Source organism: Sapajus apella, unplaced genomic scaffold (assembly GCF_009761245.1).
Source record: "Sapajus apella isolate SASKATOON/1434 unplaced genomic scaffold, GSC_monkey_1.0 scaffold13, whole genome shotgun sequence".
In the NCBI taxonomy this organism is placed as follows: Eukaryota; Metazoa; Chordata; class Mammalia; order Primates; family Cebidae; genus Sapajus; species Sapajus apella.
The window spans coordinates 10,057,038-10,072,978 of record NW_022436953.1 but is presented as its reverse complement, the minus strand read 5'-3'; the positions used below and the strand labels follow the sequence as shown (position 1 = coordinate 10,072,978).

The window sequence follows — 15,941 nt, the reverse complement described above, 5'->3', positions numbered from 1 at the left end:
AATACAAAAATTAGCCAGGCGTGCTGGCACACACCTGTACTTCCAGCTACTCAGAAGGCTGAGGCATGAGAATCACTTGAACCCAGGAGGCAGAGGTTACAGTGGCTGAGATCATGCCACTGCACTCCAGCCTGGGCAACAGAGCGAGACTCCATCTCTAAACAAAAACAAAAAACAGCTATGATGTCATTTTAGGGAGCATTTTTCTAGCAAGAATCTGGAAGGCTCTGAATCTAATGCAAACCACTGGATCTGTATAGTTACTTGTAGAAGAACAAACCTTAAGACATTAAGAAAACGTCCCCAAAATGCCAAAAGTTTTCTCATTGCCCCTAGTAACTTGAAATTTACTCAAGGGCAGGATTCATTTCAGATTTATCATCTTATTTGTCACATGACTCTATGTCTTACTTTGCAATTATTCCTTTAAACTTATAGTTTATCAGGGGATATGAGATGAATGAGGGCCCTCACTCACAGCTGGCTAGACCTGAGGCACAAAATACTAGTTGTATGAACCTTTACTAATTTCTAAATGGGGGGAATGAAAAATATTCCATGCAGAAGATTTGATAAAGCTGAGTCTTTAAGGTTGAAAAGGAATTGACTAGAAACCGAGCAAATAAGCATTGCAGGTTGAAGGGCCAGGTTGCACAAAGGCACAGAAAGGTGGAATTATATGGTTTATGTATAAAATTATGTGTTGCCTGACACGGATTGGGGCTTCTAGATATGTACCCTCACATATTAATAATTAGTATATTTACTGAGGGTAAAATTATGAGCAGAGAAAGAGGTAAAATTCAGGAAAAAATAATATAAACTTTGTTGTCTATCATTCATTGTGTGCTAATGAAATTTTATTAATGCAAATTTGAGATAAGGTATGAGTTTGGAAAATGAAAAAAAAAGCTGATAGAAATATTTGGGTGTTTTTTTTTAAACAATAGATTTGGGCAAAACTCCATTATCATTTCTCTTTTTAACAACTAAGAAGTTTACAACTCAAGTGGCACAATATGGTGATTTATTTAGTGGTACAGAACATGCAGGTTTGTTACATATGTATACACGTGCCATGATGGTTTGCTGCATCCATCACCTGGTCACCTACATTAGGTATTTCTAATGCCATCCCTCCACTAGCCCCCGTACTCTCATGCTATCCTTCCCTGAGTACCCCACCTCCCAATAGGTCCTGGTGTATGATGTTCCCCTCCCCGTATCCATGTGTTCTGATTGTTCAACACTCACTTATGAGTGAGATCATGTGGTGTTTAGTTTTCTGTTCTTGTGTCAGGTTGCTGAGAATGATGGTTTCCAGCTTCATCCATGTTCCTGCAAAGGGCATGAACTCATCCTTTTCATGGCTGCATAGTATTCCATGGTGTATATGTGCCACATTTTCTCTATCCGGTCTATCACTGATGGGCATTTGTGTTGGTTCCAAGTCTTTACTGTTATAAACAGTGCCACAATAAACATGTGTGCATGTATCTTTATAATAGAATGATTTGTAATCCTTTGGATATATATACTCAGTAATGGGATTGCTAGGTCAAATGGTATTTATATTTCTAGATCCTTGAGGAATCGCCACACTGTCTTCCACAATGGTTGACCTAATTTACACTCCCACCTACAGTGTAAAAGTGTTCCTATTTCTCCACATCCTCTCCAGCATCTCTTGTCACCTGAGTTTTTAATGATTGCCATTCTAACTGGCAGTGAGATGGTATCTCAATGTGGTTTTGATTTGCATTTCTTTAATGACCAGTGATGATGAGCTTCTTTACATATGTTTGTTGGCTGCATAACTTTCTTCTTTTGAGAAGTGTCTGTTCATATCCTTTGCCCACTTTTTGATGGAGTTGTTTTTTTCTTGTAAATTTAAGTTCTGTGTTGATTCTGGATATTAGCCCTTTGTCAGATGGGTAGATTGCAAAAATCTTTTCCCAGTCTGTTGGTTGCTGATTAACTCTAATGTTAGTTCCTTTTGCTGTGTAGAGAAGCTCTTCAGTCTAATTCGATCCCATTTGTCTATTTTGGCTTTTGCTGCCATTGCTTTTGGTGTTTTAGTCATGAATTCCTTGCCCATGCCTATGTCCTGAATGGTATTGCCTTGGTTTTCTTCTAGGGTTTTCATGGTGTTAGGTCTTATGTTTAAATCTTTTATCCATCTGGAGTTAATTTTTGTATAAGTTGTAAGGAAGGGATCCAGTTTCAGCTTTCTGCCTATGGCTAGCCAGTTTTCCCAACACCATTTATTAAATTGGGAATCCTTTCCCCATTGCTTGTTGTCAAATTTGTCAAAGAACAGATGGTTGTAGATGTGTTGCATTATTTCTGAGGCCTCTGTTCTGTTCCATTGTTCTATATCTCTGTTTTGGTACCAGTACCAGTACCAGTACCAGTTCTATGTCTCTGTTTTGGCCAGTACTATGCTGTTTTGATTACTGTAGCCTTGTAGTATAGTTTGAAGTCAGGTAGCATGATGCCTCCAGCTTTTTTTTTTCCTTAGGATTATCTTGGTTATGTGGGCTCTTTTTTGGTTCCATATGAAAGTTAAGGTGGTTTTTTCCATTTCTTTGAAGAAAGTCAATGGTAGCTTGATTGGGATAGCATTGAATCTATAAATTACTTTGGGCAGTATGCCCATTTTCATGATATTGATTCTTCCTAACCATGAGCATGGAATGTTTTCCCATCTGTTTGTGCCCTCTCTTATTTCCTTGAGCAGTGGTTTATAGTTCTCCTTGAAGGGGTCTTTCACATCCCTTGTTTGTTGTATTCCTAGGTATGTATTCTCTTTGTAGCAATTGTAAATGGGAGTTCACTCATGATTTGACTCTCTATTACTGGTGTACAGAAATGCTTGTGATTTTTGTACAATGATTTTTGTATCCTGAGACTTTGCTGAAGTTCCTTATCAGCTTAAGGAGATTTGGGGCTGACATGAAGATTTTGGGTCTTCTAAACAACAATCATGTCATCTGCAAATAGAGACAATTTGACTTTCTCTTTTCCTTTTTTTTTTCCCATTTATTTTATTGCATTGTAGGTTTTGGGGTACATGTGAAGAACATGCAAAATTCTTACATAGGTACACATGTGGCAGTGTGATTTGCTGCATTTCTCCCCTTTCTATCTCTCCCCAGCTCCCCACCCCCCATCGTCCCTCCCCTATTTCCCCCCAACTGACCCCAGTGTGTAGTGCTCCCCTCCCTGTGTCCATGTGTTCTCATTGTTCAACACCCGCCTATGAGTGAGAACATGCGGTGTTTGATCTTCTGCTCTTCTGTCAGTTTGCTGAGAATGATGGTTTCCAGGTTCATCCATGTCCCTACAAAGGACCCAAACTCATCGTTTTTGATGGCTGCATAATATTCCATGGTGTATATGTGCCACATTTTCCCTATCCAGTCTATCGTCGATGGGCATTTGGGTTGGTTCCAGGTCTTTGCTATTGTAAACAGTGCTGCAATGAACATTCGTGTGCACATGTCCTTATAGTAGAATGATTTGTAATCCTTTGGATACATACCCAGTAATGGAATTGCTGGGTCAAATGGAATTGCTATTTCTAGGTCCTTGAGGAATCGCCACGCTGTCTTCCACAATGGTTGAACTAATTTACACTCCCACCAGCAGTGCAAAAGTGTTCCTATTTCTCCACATCCTCTCCAGCATCTCTTTCTCTTTTCCTAATTGAATACCCATTATTTCTTTTTCTTGCCTGATTGCCCTGGCCCGAACTTCCAGTGCTATGTTGAATAGGCATGGTGAGTAGGGTATCCTTGTCTTGTGACAGTTTTCAAAGGGAATGCTTCCAGTTTTTGCCTATTCTGTATGATATTGGCTGTGGGTTTGTCATAAATAGCTCTTATTATTTTGAGATACGGTCCATTGATACCTAGTTTATTGAGAGTTTTTAGCATAAACGGTGTTGAATTTTGTTGAAGGGCTTCTCTACATCTATTAAGATAATCGTGATTTTTATCTTTGGTTCTATTTATGTGCTGGATTATGTTTACAGATTTGTGTATGTTGAACCAGCCTTGTATCCCAGGGACGAAACCAAGTTGATCGTGATGGATAAGCTTTTTGATGCACTATTGGATTTGGTTTGCCAGTATTTTATTGAGGATTTTCACATCAATGTTCATCATTGATATTGACCTGAAATTTTCTTTTCTAGTTGTGACTCTGCCAGGTTTTGGTATCAGGATGATGTTGGTCTGATAAAATGAGTTAGGGAGGATTCCCTCTTTTTGTATTGTTTGGAATAGTTTCAGAAGGAATGGTACCAGCTCCTCTTTGTACGTCTGGCAGAATTCGGCTGTGAACCCATCTGGTCTTGGACTTTTTTTGGTTGGTAAGCTATTAATTGCTACCTCAATTCAGACCTTGTTATTGTTTTATTCAGGGATTCAACTTGTTCCTGGTTTAGTCCTGGGAGGGTGTTAGTGTCCAGGAATTTATCCATTTCTTCTAGATTTACTGGTTTGTTTGTATAGATGTGTTGGCAGTATTCTCTGATGGTAGTTTGCATCATTTTTATTGCATCTATTTGATTCTTCCCTCTTTTCTTCATTATTCTGGCTAGTGATCTATTTTGTTGATCTTTTCAAAAACCAGCTCCTGGATTCATTGATTTTTTTTGAAGGATTTTTTGTATTCTATATCCTTCAGTTTTGCTCTGATCCTAGTTATTTCTTGTCTTCTAGCTTTTGATTTTGTTTGATCTTACTCTTCTAGTTCTTTTAATCATGACATTAACATGTCAATTTTAGATCTTTCCTCCTTCCTCTTGTGGGCATTTAGTGCTATAAATTTTCCTCTTGACACAGCTCTAAATGTGTCTCAGAGATTCTGGTATGTTGTGTCTTCTTTCTTATTGGTTTCAAAGAAGATCTTTATTTCTGCCTTCATTTCATTATTTATCCATTCGTCATTCAGGAGCAGGTTATTCAGTTTCCATGTAGTTGTTGGGCAGTTTTGAGTGAGTTTCTTAATGCTGAGTTCTAATTTGGTTGCACTGTGGTCTGAGTGACTGTTTGTTGTGATTTCCATTGTTTTGCATTTGCTGAGGAGTATTTTACTTCCAATTATGTGGTCAATTTTAGAAGAAGTGTGATGTGGTGCTGAGAATAATGTATATTCTGTGGATTTTTGGTGGAGAGTTCTGTAGATGTGTATTAGGTTCACTTTGTCCAGCTCTGAGTTCAAGCCCTGGATGTCGTTGTTAATTTTCTGTTTCATTGTCTAATATTGACAGCGGGGTGCTAAAGTCTCCCACTATTATTGTGTGGGAGTTGAAGTCTCTTTGTAGGTCATTAAGAACTTGCTTTATATATCTGGGTGCTCCTGTATTGCATGCATATATATATTTAGGATTGTTAGCTCTTCTTGTTGCATTGATCATTTTACCATGATGTAATGCCTTTCTTTGTCTCTTTTGATATTTGTTGGTTTAAAGTCTGTTGTTTCATCAGAGACTATGATTGCAACCCCTGCCTTTTTTTTACTCTACATTTGCTTGGTAAATCTTAGGATGAGGAGCTTTTTTTGTTGTTGTTGTTGTTAAGATAAATTTGGTGGTTCATGTTGGGTTGGATGTCATTAAGCATTTAAGTGAATAACCCCATTAGGAAGCTGGAAATAGGGAGTGGAAACTTAGGTGAGAAAACCAAGACCAGAATATACATTCACTGTGAATTTTAATTTACCATCCCATAGCAGATAATCAGGTGAGGGTAATCTCCTGACAGGTGATAAATTAAAGCCTTAATTGCTGGTTCAAATCTTTCAAGCTCTGTCAAACTCTATCTTTGTTCTCATGAGAACCCCTGGTCATGAGTAAATTTAGTCCTTATATTTAGTGGGGAGAAGGAGGGAGTAGGAAATTACCTGAAAACCTGTTGACTCTTCTAAGACAGAATAGGTAAGGTTTTTTATGAGAATAGAAAGTAAAAAGACAGCAAGCAAGGGGCAACGCTGACCTTTTATTTGAGAAGGCAAAAGCCTAACTAGATTGATACCTCCTAAATTGCTAACAACAACATTTTAGGGATTATTTGCACTTCACAAGATTTATTTACTGGGCAAAGGAACTGCAGTTTGGGTGGTGGGAATTCTGCCCAAAGTACTAGAAGAGCTGGAGCTGACTGTTTCCCTCAAAGCGTTTGAGACACGTGAAACCCTGCCCCAGAGTTAGAAAACTCTTTCCAACTCAGGGTGAGAGATAATCTGCTATAAATAGCAGTTGTTCTCAAACGTGACTTTACATTGCCATTAACTTAAGAAGCTTTATAAAAATAGAGATTTTCCAAGCCTCACCACACACAGTGAAGAATCCCAACAAGCCAGGAAGCTTCATTTTTAGCAAGTTCCCCCTAATGATGCTTATGATGCTGGCCTCTTCACCAGTCTCAACAACCATTGTTAGACAGCCTTTCACAGACAGAAATCCATCTGTATAACAAGGAAAGGTGAACAACTATTTCCAGTAATAAATCTGATTTACAACTCAGGGCATCTACTAAAACAGAAGCATAAATTAGATGAGAAGAGCCTGTTATATTAAGCATAGGAGGAAATTAGTAATAAACATTAAAATCTAATTTCTTGGCATATTTGGAGCTAACCTAATTGGCAGAATGGGCAAATCACAGTGGGAGTAAGGGGGAGAAAATGAAACATGCCTCTGAATCTGGGACATATTATATCCATAATCTAGATGAATGGCAAAGGGCAGCCAAGAGCTGTGGCCATGAAGCAGCTGAAACATGATTAAAGGGTGAACTGGAATCTTAGTGGCAGATGTAATTGAACAGCCGTGAGTTTTATGAGAGTTAAATAATATTATCTAGATGCTGTTCATGTGTTAGTGTGAGCATAAAATGATACAGCTACACCTCACTATATTTCTGTACATATTTCAGAATTCAGAGGTGGCCCTACGCTTGGCTTTTCAGTTTGGTCACTATTCATCTGGAGTTCTGGACACATATGCTAAAAATGGTAAAGGGTTAATAATATTTATCAAAGGAAGAGCCTCAAATCTCAGGTTAAGTAAAAAACATGAGCAAAAAAAAAATACACAGGAATATTGATTCCACTTGCTCCTGTCTGTCTATCCTTTGCCTTATTTCAGCTGCTTGGTTTAGGTAAACTGTCCTTTGTCAAGGGTATGTGTGGGTTTTTAATACAACTGTTATCTTTTGTTATTTTGGCCTCTATGGCTGCTGCTGACTGGTTTAACTTCTTTTGCAGGTGTAATAAAAAGATGTTATCATAAAGCAATTAGAGAATATTTCTAGGCTTCAGTTGCTACAACCGGATATGTTATGAGTCAATTTGGGAGGGAATAAGAAACTCCAAATTTCTACCTAGGTCGTGATACATCATGAATTCTGCACTACAGTTTCACATTGAGAAAAAGACTTTCCACTTGAAGGGAGAATTAGCATTCGTCAAGAAGCTTTAGAAATTACCATATAATCTAAGCAACATTATAGATGCAGATGCCAAATGGGAGTTGTGGAACTCTGAACTGTAAAGTGAAGTAAATTGTTGCAATAACGTTTTCCATTTAGGGATGAAATTAGTACTGGTAAAATTCTTCCTCAGCCAATACATTTGTGTGTGTCTTTAGTTTCTGGTCACTGTGTTATGTACATTATAATCCTTTATAAGTCTTTTGAAAGTAGAACCATGGTACCAATGTTTTCTTCCTTTTATTTTTCTTCATTTTTCCCCAAAATATGTTTTTTTCTTTTCAAGTAATTAGGTAGTTGTACAGATACATAGAACCAGTGGATTTTCCTAGTTATTTAATCATTATGGTTTTATGATAAACAATAATGGGTTTATCATATAGATATATATCTAAATATATCCCTCCCCATAATGTGAGTAAATGTGATATTTTCATATGCCTACTAGGGAGCAGCAATGAGGTTACTCTTTGGCTTTTTTTAAGACACAGGATTCAGTTCTGTGGTCCAGTCTGGAGGGCAGTAGCAAGGCTCACTATAGCCTTGAACTTCTGGGCTCAAGTGATCTGCTGGCCTCAGCCTCTCAAGTAGCTAGGATGACAGGCACATATTACCACACCCAATTAATATTTTTAATTACTGTAGAGACAGGGTGTTGCTATGTTGCCCAGGCCAATCGCAAACTCTTGGCCTCAATAGATTCACCCATTTCAGCCTTCCAAAGCATTGGGATTACAGGCATGAGCCACCATGCCTGGCCTAGCTTCTAATAAACTCACTCTTCACTATTTCTTTTTTTTTTTTTTGGAGAATTATGGGGGACCATAAAAGGGGCTGAAATGACCACAAGGGTAACTAGACTGAATTAGCCAGGCTAGAGAATGTATCTGGAAACTTTTGGTCAGATAATGGCCAGGAACAGTCAGATGAACAAAAACAGGGGCACAAACATGCATCAGAAATGCAGTTCCCCAGGGGAAGGCAAGGCAGATCATCAAGAGAAATTGTCAAAAAAAAAAAAAATGAAAACAGGAAAGGATAACACATATAAAATACAGAGAAGATGTCAGAACCTAGGACAAGCTACCATTTAGACACCAGGTATCTTATACCTAGAGTGATCAGGACTGTCCTGGGTTATCTATGTTATATCAGCATAAGCTTTAATAGCACCCCTTTCATTCTTAAAGTGTCTGATTTTAGAAAATAATATGTATGGTCTTACTTTTACTCTGCCACCCTGACAGTGGGGATAGAAGTCTACACCAAAAATTGGCTAATGTGGAGCCCAAAGGTAATAGATGCAGTTCCTTCATAATGTCCATGGTCTTTACAAATTGGTATGTTTTTGCAGTGGCTGGTACTGATTGTTCTTTCCATGTTTACTGCTTCCTTCAGGAGCTCTTGTAAGGCAGTCCTGGTGGTGACAAAATCTTTCACCAGTTGCTTGACCCTAAAGGATTTTATTTCTATTTCACTTATGAAGCTTAGTTTAACTGGATATGAAATTCTCTGTTGAAAATTATTTTATTTAAGGATGTTGGATATTGGCCCCCACTTTCTCCTGGCTTGTAGGATTTCTGTTGGTGAGTCTGATGGGCTTCCCTTTGTGGGTAACCTAACCTTTCTCTCTGGCCACCCTTAGTATTTTTTCCTTCATTTCAATCCTGGTGAATCTGACGATTATGTGTCTTGGAGTTGCTCTTCTTGAGGAATATCTTTGTGGTGCTTTCTGTATTTCCTGAATTAGAATGTTGGTCTGCCTTGCTAGGTTGGGGAACTTATCCTGGATAATATCCCAAAGAGTGTTTTCCAACTTGGTTTCATTCCCCTGTCACTTTCAGGGACACTGATCAAATATAGATTTGGTCTTTTCATATAATCCCATATTTCTTGGAGGCATTGTTCATTTCTTTTCACTTTTTCTCTAATCTTGCCTTCTCACTTTATTTCACTGAGTTGATCTTTAGTCTCTGATATCCTTTCTTATGTTTGATTGATTTGACTATTGAAACTTGTGAATGCTTCACGAAGTTCTTGTGCTGCCCATATCACTGTAATTTCTGAAAAAAATATTTCAGTCCACATGGATTTCATGATATTCAAGGCATGTAAGTCAGTCCTAAATTGAGTCTACTTTGGGGACAGGAGAGGAAAAAAGAAAATCAAGGTATGGTAAATTACTTCCGCAATATCCTGATGACACTAGCTTTTGGATTAGAATCATAGTTCAAAGTTTCAGGATTATAGTGCAAGTAGCAGTTCTCCAGGAAAGTCCTTTTGATAGAATGAAAGTGAACGCAGGACAGCAATAAGGGTCTTCTGCATGGCTTCCCTGGGGAGTGCTACCATGTTATTGACTTTAAAACTTGGAAATAAACCAAGCAAAGGGCAAAAACGACAGCAAGAGGCGCTGTGTGTGATGGCTCACGCCTGTAATCCCAGCACTTTGGGAGGCCAAGGTGGATGAATCACTCAAGGTAGAGTTCGAGACCAGCCTGGCCAACATGGTGAAACCCCGTCTCTACTAAAAGTGCAAAAACAGCCGTGTGGTGGTGGGTGCTTGTAATCTCAGCCACTCGAGAGGCTGAGGTGGGAGAATTGATTGAACCCAGAAGAAGGTTGCAGTGAATCAAGATCGTGCCACTGCACTCTGGCCCGGGTGACAAAGCAAGACTTATCTAAAAACAAAACAAACAAAAAAGCCAAACTGCAGGAAGCGGGAATGTAGTGCCTGGGGAGAGGCATTTCGTAGACTGTTATGTGGAACCTAGGTCTGCAAAGGATCTGCGGTCAAATGAGTTTATAGGCTATGGTAGAGTTAAATGTGTTCTTTTCTGCAATGGCTGCTGTGACCCTTTAATATACTGATGTGCAGTGTGAATCTCCATATGAGGAATTTCGTACGTATCACTGCCTAAAATTATCTCACCACGAAACTGTCATCTTTCAGGACATTTTTTTCTGTAGAAGAATACAGTTTCAGAAATATGATAGGAATAATATGACAATGTTAGAAATATTGGGCATGTACTCTGTGCCCAATACTATTTTTGCAGATGAGGAAACTGAGATTTAATAAGTCACTTAGCCTATAAGTGACAGAGCCAAGTCTGATTCTGAAAAGGGATCATATCATTACTTAACCCCACACGTGGAATTTTGAGTTTGTTCTCATACATGCAACTATGACCATTTATTTAGCACTTTCTATGTGGCAATCACTTTTCACAAGAAAACTGTTATTATTGTAAATGTTCCCATTATCGTCATCCCAGGTCCTCATGAATAATATGTAAAAATTCAGTGCATTGCCAAGTTTCTCAAAGGATTTTAGAAATGACATGTGCTTGTGTGCAGCTTAGAAATGTTGAGTCATTTGGAATACTGCTTGTATCCATGTTTTACTTTGTGCATGAATAATGGCAAAAAATTGCTCAGCACTTTCCCCTACACTTCTACCTTGTTTAAGCTGCAACTGGAGAGGGTTAATTTATGCTAATTCCACACAAGAAGCTAAAGCCTATTTATCACAAGTTTCCATTCCTCAGCAAAACACACACAAATGCACCTAAGTATTGGGCAGACTAAGAACTGTGCTGCTGTTGTGTGGAGCGATAATAGGTCTGTTTATATTCAGGCACAGATCAGCAAGCAGAAGTCACCTGTGGAACACAGAAGGCAGTGGCAGTCAGTCTCTCACCACTGCTGCTTCCTGCTTCCTGCCTCTGAGAAGTGACAGAGATGGGGAAGGTGAATGGATAACATACATTTTAGAACTGGGATACAGAAGTTCATTTTCCCAGAATAATATGCTAATTACTTAAGTGTAAATGATTTAGAATGGAAAGGTTTAACCTGGGGATGGGGAGAGATGAGACGAAGGAAAGAGAAGGGAAAAGAATTTGTGTGTGCGCATGCACACATGTGAAAGTTTGCTTTCTGTGTTGCTGAGAGCTTGGACAAAGTAATTTTCTCTCTTAGTTTTCCATGTATTTCAAATGCCAACATTTTCAAGCAAGCTCAGTATTCTTAGTTGCTTCATATCACTGGTATTCTGGTTATGCCGAAAGAGTATTTAGCTAGGAGTGAAAAGTTTAGCTTTGTTTCAACCTCTCGCCCTCCTAATCATCTGTGGCCCCTCTCTGAGCCTCCACTGTTCCCTGACAAATTAAGGGTTTGCACTAGAAGATGGCTTTTAAAACATCTTCCTAATATAACTGCTTTATGTGATGATGGTATTATGATAATAATGAGAGAGAGAGATCTTATCTTTTCGAGTTACAGGTTGTTAAATTATAGGTTTTCCAAGATTTAGTTCAGAATAATCCAGTGGTTTGACATTGTGGGGAGTGGATAAAATCAGACTGGCTGTCAGCTGATGGTTGTTGAAGCTGGGTGGTAGGTTCATTTCTGTATTCTATGTGTGTGTTTGCATGCATACATATAAATATCCATCCACATATACATACATAGGTATATATGTGTACATATACCTGTCTTCCAAACTTAAGAGTACATGATTTATTAGTCCTACTGCTCCTTTTAAAACTTAGTGTTTTAACTTGTGCCGCTTGTTAATTTATTTCTTGTGTTATAGTCTTAGTCCTAATCCCCACCCTCAGAAATATGTCTTTTACTGACATTAGCCCAGGGTTGAGTATATAGAAAGTGTGTGTGTGATGATTCATGTCTTAGTTCTTCTGTTTACTAGTCCTAAGTCCTTGTAAAACAACATTAACCAGTGAGAACTTCACTGTTATCTCTTTAATGGGGATCAGGGTCCCTGCCTTCCATTTATGAAAATCAACTGTGATAATGTCTACAACATACAGAAAGTGTTCTCTTCCCCCATGACACCCTATTAATTGCAGGGTGAGTTCTGAAGAATTTCTGAACCTCTTTGCCGATGGCATTGAGAGCTTTCTCTTCGAATTTTGAACTGAAAGAAACTTTGTCTTGGATGTTTCATGGCAGTGAGACCCCAACCATCTCTTACACACAAACTCAACTAGTCCCATTTCAAAAGTGAGGTGTTGCTTGACTTACAGGGCAGAGAAAATAGTGGGGGGTTCTTTACATTCAGTGCTTCCTGAAAGCCAACTCTCCTGAAATGACTATTTTCAGAGAAGGAAGGGTGGCTTTCATTTTTCACCAAAACTGTATGGATAGATGGAAGGTGCTTTCCAGTATCAATACAGAGTGGCTGAGATGTCATCCTGAAAAACTCAGCCAGAGCAGAAGCCACTGAGAGTCTTGTCTGAGACCATCAGTATTATACTCTTATTCTTGAACTTTTTAACCTGGGTGACTAAAGCGTTGCCCTCTCAGCTCACACCAGAGAAAACCACAGAAAATGGTGATTAAAGGTCACCTGTATTTCTGGTTATCAGGCTTTGCTTAAGTTGATGGAAGGTAAAGGTCAGCACTAAGGCTTCCATGGAGTACATGTGACTTGTCTTTTATGCGTGAACTATGCTACATTTGCAAAATGTCAGTTTTTAAGAGGGTAGAAATTAATTGCAAAGTCTTACAAGTATGACAGCTTTGACCGTGAGATGGGGGAAGGTGTAGAGGTGGAGAGAGGTGTTTTCCAGACTGCACTTTAAGAGGAAACTCAGGGAGGGAGACTCTTGTATGGACGCAGAGACTTCTGGTTTGTCTGAGAGAAAAACTCACTATTTGAGAGGCTGGAGCGTCTTGGTGTGGGCTGTCGGAGCTTTGGGGAAGCTGTGGAAACAACCAGGTTGCATTTCCCTCCTTCAACGTCTGAGTGGCTGCCCTTGTAAAATATTCACTTGGACGTCAGTTTCCTGTGTACAAAAATATAAGCATGTTCCATTACTTCACTGTCTTTCTCTCGTTGACAACTTTGCAATTATTTTTCTCACAGGACAACTACTGGAGTAGGGGCGAGGGGGTGGTTGAATTCACGAAAAAAAATTTTTAGGTGGTTTTATTGGCCATCTGTTTGCTTAGTGGAAAAAGCTGACACTCAGAGCATAATAAAATATAATACTAGCAGCAGTAGAAACGAAATCTAGGCCAGGCACAGTGGCTCATGCCTGTAATCCCAGCACTTTTGGAGGCCGAGATGGGTGGATCATGAGGTCAAGAGATCAAGACCACCCTGGCCAACATGGTGAAACCCCGTCTCTACTAAAAATATAAAAATTAGCTGGGTGTGGTGGTGGACGCCTGTAGTCCCAGCTACTCAAGAGGCCGAGGCAGGAGAATCTCTTGAACCCGGGAGGCGGAGGTAGCAGTGAGTCGAGATCGTGCCATTGCACTCCAGCCTGGCAACAGAGCAAGACTCTGTCTCAAAAAAAAAAAAAAAAAATCTAATAATTATATGACTTAATATGTGCCTGGCACTTTTCTCAATGCTTAATGTACATTAGCTCACTTAATACTGATCAGAACCCAATGAAGTATGTACATTATTATTATTATTATTATTATTTTACCACATAAGGTACATTAAGGTGAAGTAACTTGCCCAAGACCACATGGCCAGGTAGAGTGGGACTTGAATCCAGGCAGCCTGGCCCTGGGGTCTGTGCTTTTCATTGCTTTGCTGCAGTGCAGGAACATTTGGGGTGGGAGTAGGGTGGGCTCTGATGTATCACAAGTCAGCCATGTGACATGCATCTTGTGTGTATAACCTCACCTGTTTTTCCAGGACTTACCGTGCTTGTGCGTGTGAACCGTTTGAGCATCTCACAGAGTCTCACCTGCCCAGTTTTCTGCTCATGACCATGTCTTGTCTTCCCTCCAGCCCCCCTGGTGGACCTCACTCCAACCCACAGTGGATCCGCCATGCTGATGCTGCTCTCAGTGGTGTTTGTGGGGCTAGCAGTGTTCGTCATCTACAAGTTTAAAAGGTGTGTATCCCTCCCTCCACATCTCCCCACCCCCAACCTCTTCCTTCTCCCTGACAGGTCCAGAAGCATGTGTTACAGTGATGTGCATAGCAGTGATGGTTTCTATTAATATTTTAGGAAGATCCCGGGCATTAGTGCTTATGCCCAGATGCAGAATGAGAAAGAACAAGAGATGATCAGTCCAGTCAGTCACTCTGAAAGCAGGCCCAGTGTCCCTCAGACTGAACTAAGGAGGCCTGGCCAGCTTATAGATGAGAAGGTGGAATCCCAGCTCATAGGTAAATGATTCCCAGTAGCCATCAGCTGTTCAGCTGAGTAGGCAATGGCTGACTCTCTCTCTAACCCCTTTCTGGCCTGACATAACCACTTTCTTCTGCTCTAACACCCCTGAGAGAAACAGCTAATATGGCGCTTTCCCTGCTTCTTCTTATTGGGATGGGGAAAAGAAAACAAGGAACCTCTTGCTTCTATCTAGTTTTTTTTCTCTCATTAGTTTAGTCCTCCTTTTGCAAAACCCTCCCTAAAATGTTGGGCTTAACATGTTAAAATGTTACATGTTTATGGGCAAAGAGCAAAGCATTTGCTATAATATATAAGAAGGAGAGGCCTCAGAGGCTAGGGCTGGTGGCTCAGAGGACTGGGCAGGGTTTGCAGGACATGGTATGTATTGACTAGAACGAAACATGGTGGCCTTAACTGGATACAGCTCTAAAGAGGGCACACTGCTTCAGAACGCTAGTAGAGGAGTGACGTAACAAGAGTGGCCAGCCTCACCATCCCGGGCAATTTTTTTTTTTAACATCTAGTGGTAGCTAGGAACTTTCTCTCAGGAGATATGGCACCAAAGAACTTGAGGACAAGAGGCATAAAGTTTGCAGACATCCAGGGAGTGGAGCAACCTCAGAGAGACCACACTGGTGGGTGAGACAATTACATAGCAGATTAGCAAATTTCTTCCTCTTTGACTGTCCCTTAGCAGAAATTGTAAAATAGACTTTCTCATATTTCAACGAAGCTCTCTCTGCCTGTGAAGTAGGCACAGGAATCCAACAAGTAGGTATGGAGAGTCTGACGTTCGCTTGGTAGTAGATCCTGCTATTTATTGCAGGAAAACTTTTCCAGGAAGTTAGACAAACCCATGAAGTCACTATTGCTGATCCATTTCTCTCTTTGGTCCCTCCTCTCTGTTGGTGCTAGGAGTTGAAGACTTGTATGTATGATCACAGCCAAATCCTGCATTGGTGACAACAGTGGATAAATTACCATATAACCGTTTCTGCTCCACTGTAATGTGATCATGCCAGACCACCTGGCCTTTACATAACATTTTTAATCTTACTTGGAAAAAAAATGAGTATATAAATGGAAACATGACCCTCTTTAAACAAATATGAGAAAGGTCTGTGGCTGTGTTAAGGAGAAATTTAAATGCAGCAACTGGCTCCTATCATAGATAATGATAACGACAGCAGCCACATCTGGTGTCTAATTTTCACAGTGCACTTTCCTTTATTTGGGGAGACAAGGTAACAAAAGTGTAATTGCTTGGGGTTAAAAA

General features: G+C 39.8%; 1 protein-coding gene across 5 annotated transcripts in view; it reads left to right on the top strand.

Moving 5' to 3' along the window:
• Positions 1 to 15,941, top strand: part of SORCS1 (sortilin related VPS10 domain containing receptor 1) — a 583,838-nt gene that overhangs the window by 563,860 nt on the left and 4,037 nt on the right. For 3 of the 5 annotated variants that reach the window (XM_032281558.1, XM_032281560.1, XM_032281556.1), the window contains exon 25: positions 14,278 to 14,383. In XM_032281558.1, coding sequence (XP_032137449.1) covers positions 14,278 to 14,383 — 106 coding nt within the window. Of the gene's footprint in view, positions 1 to 14,277; positions 14,384 to 14,500; positions 14,662 to 15,941 lie in introns of all 5 variants that reach the window. The other 2 variants (XM_032281559.1, XM_032281555.1) reach the window with 1 other exon arrangement.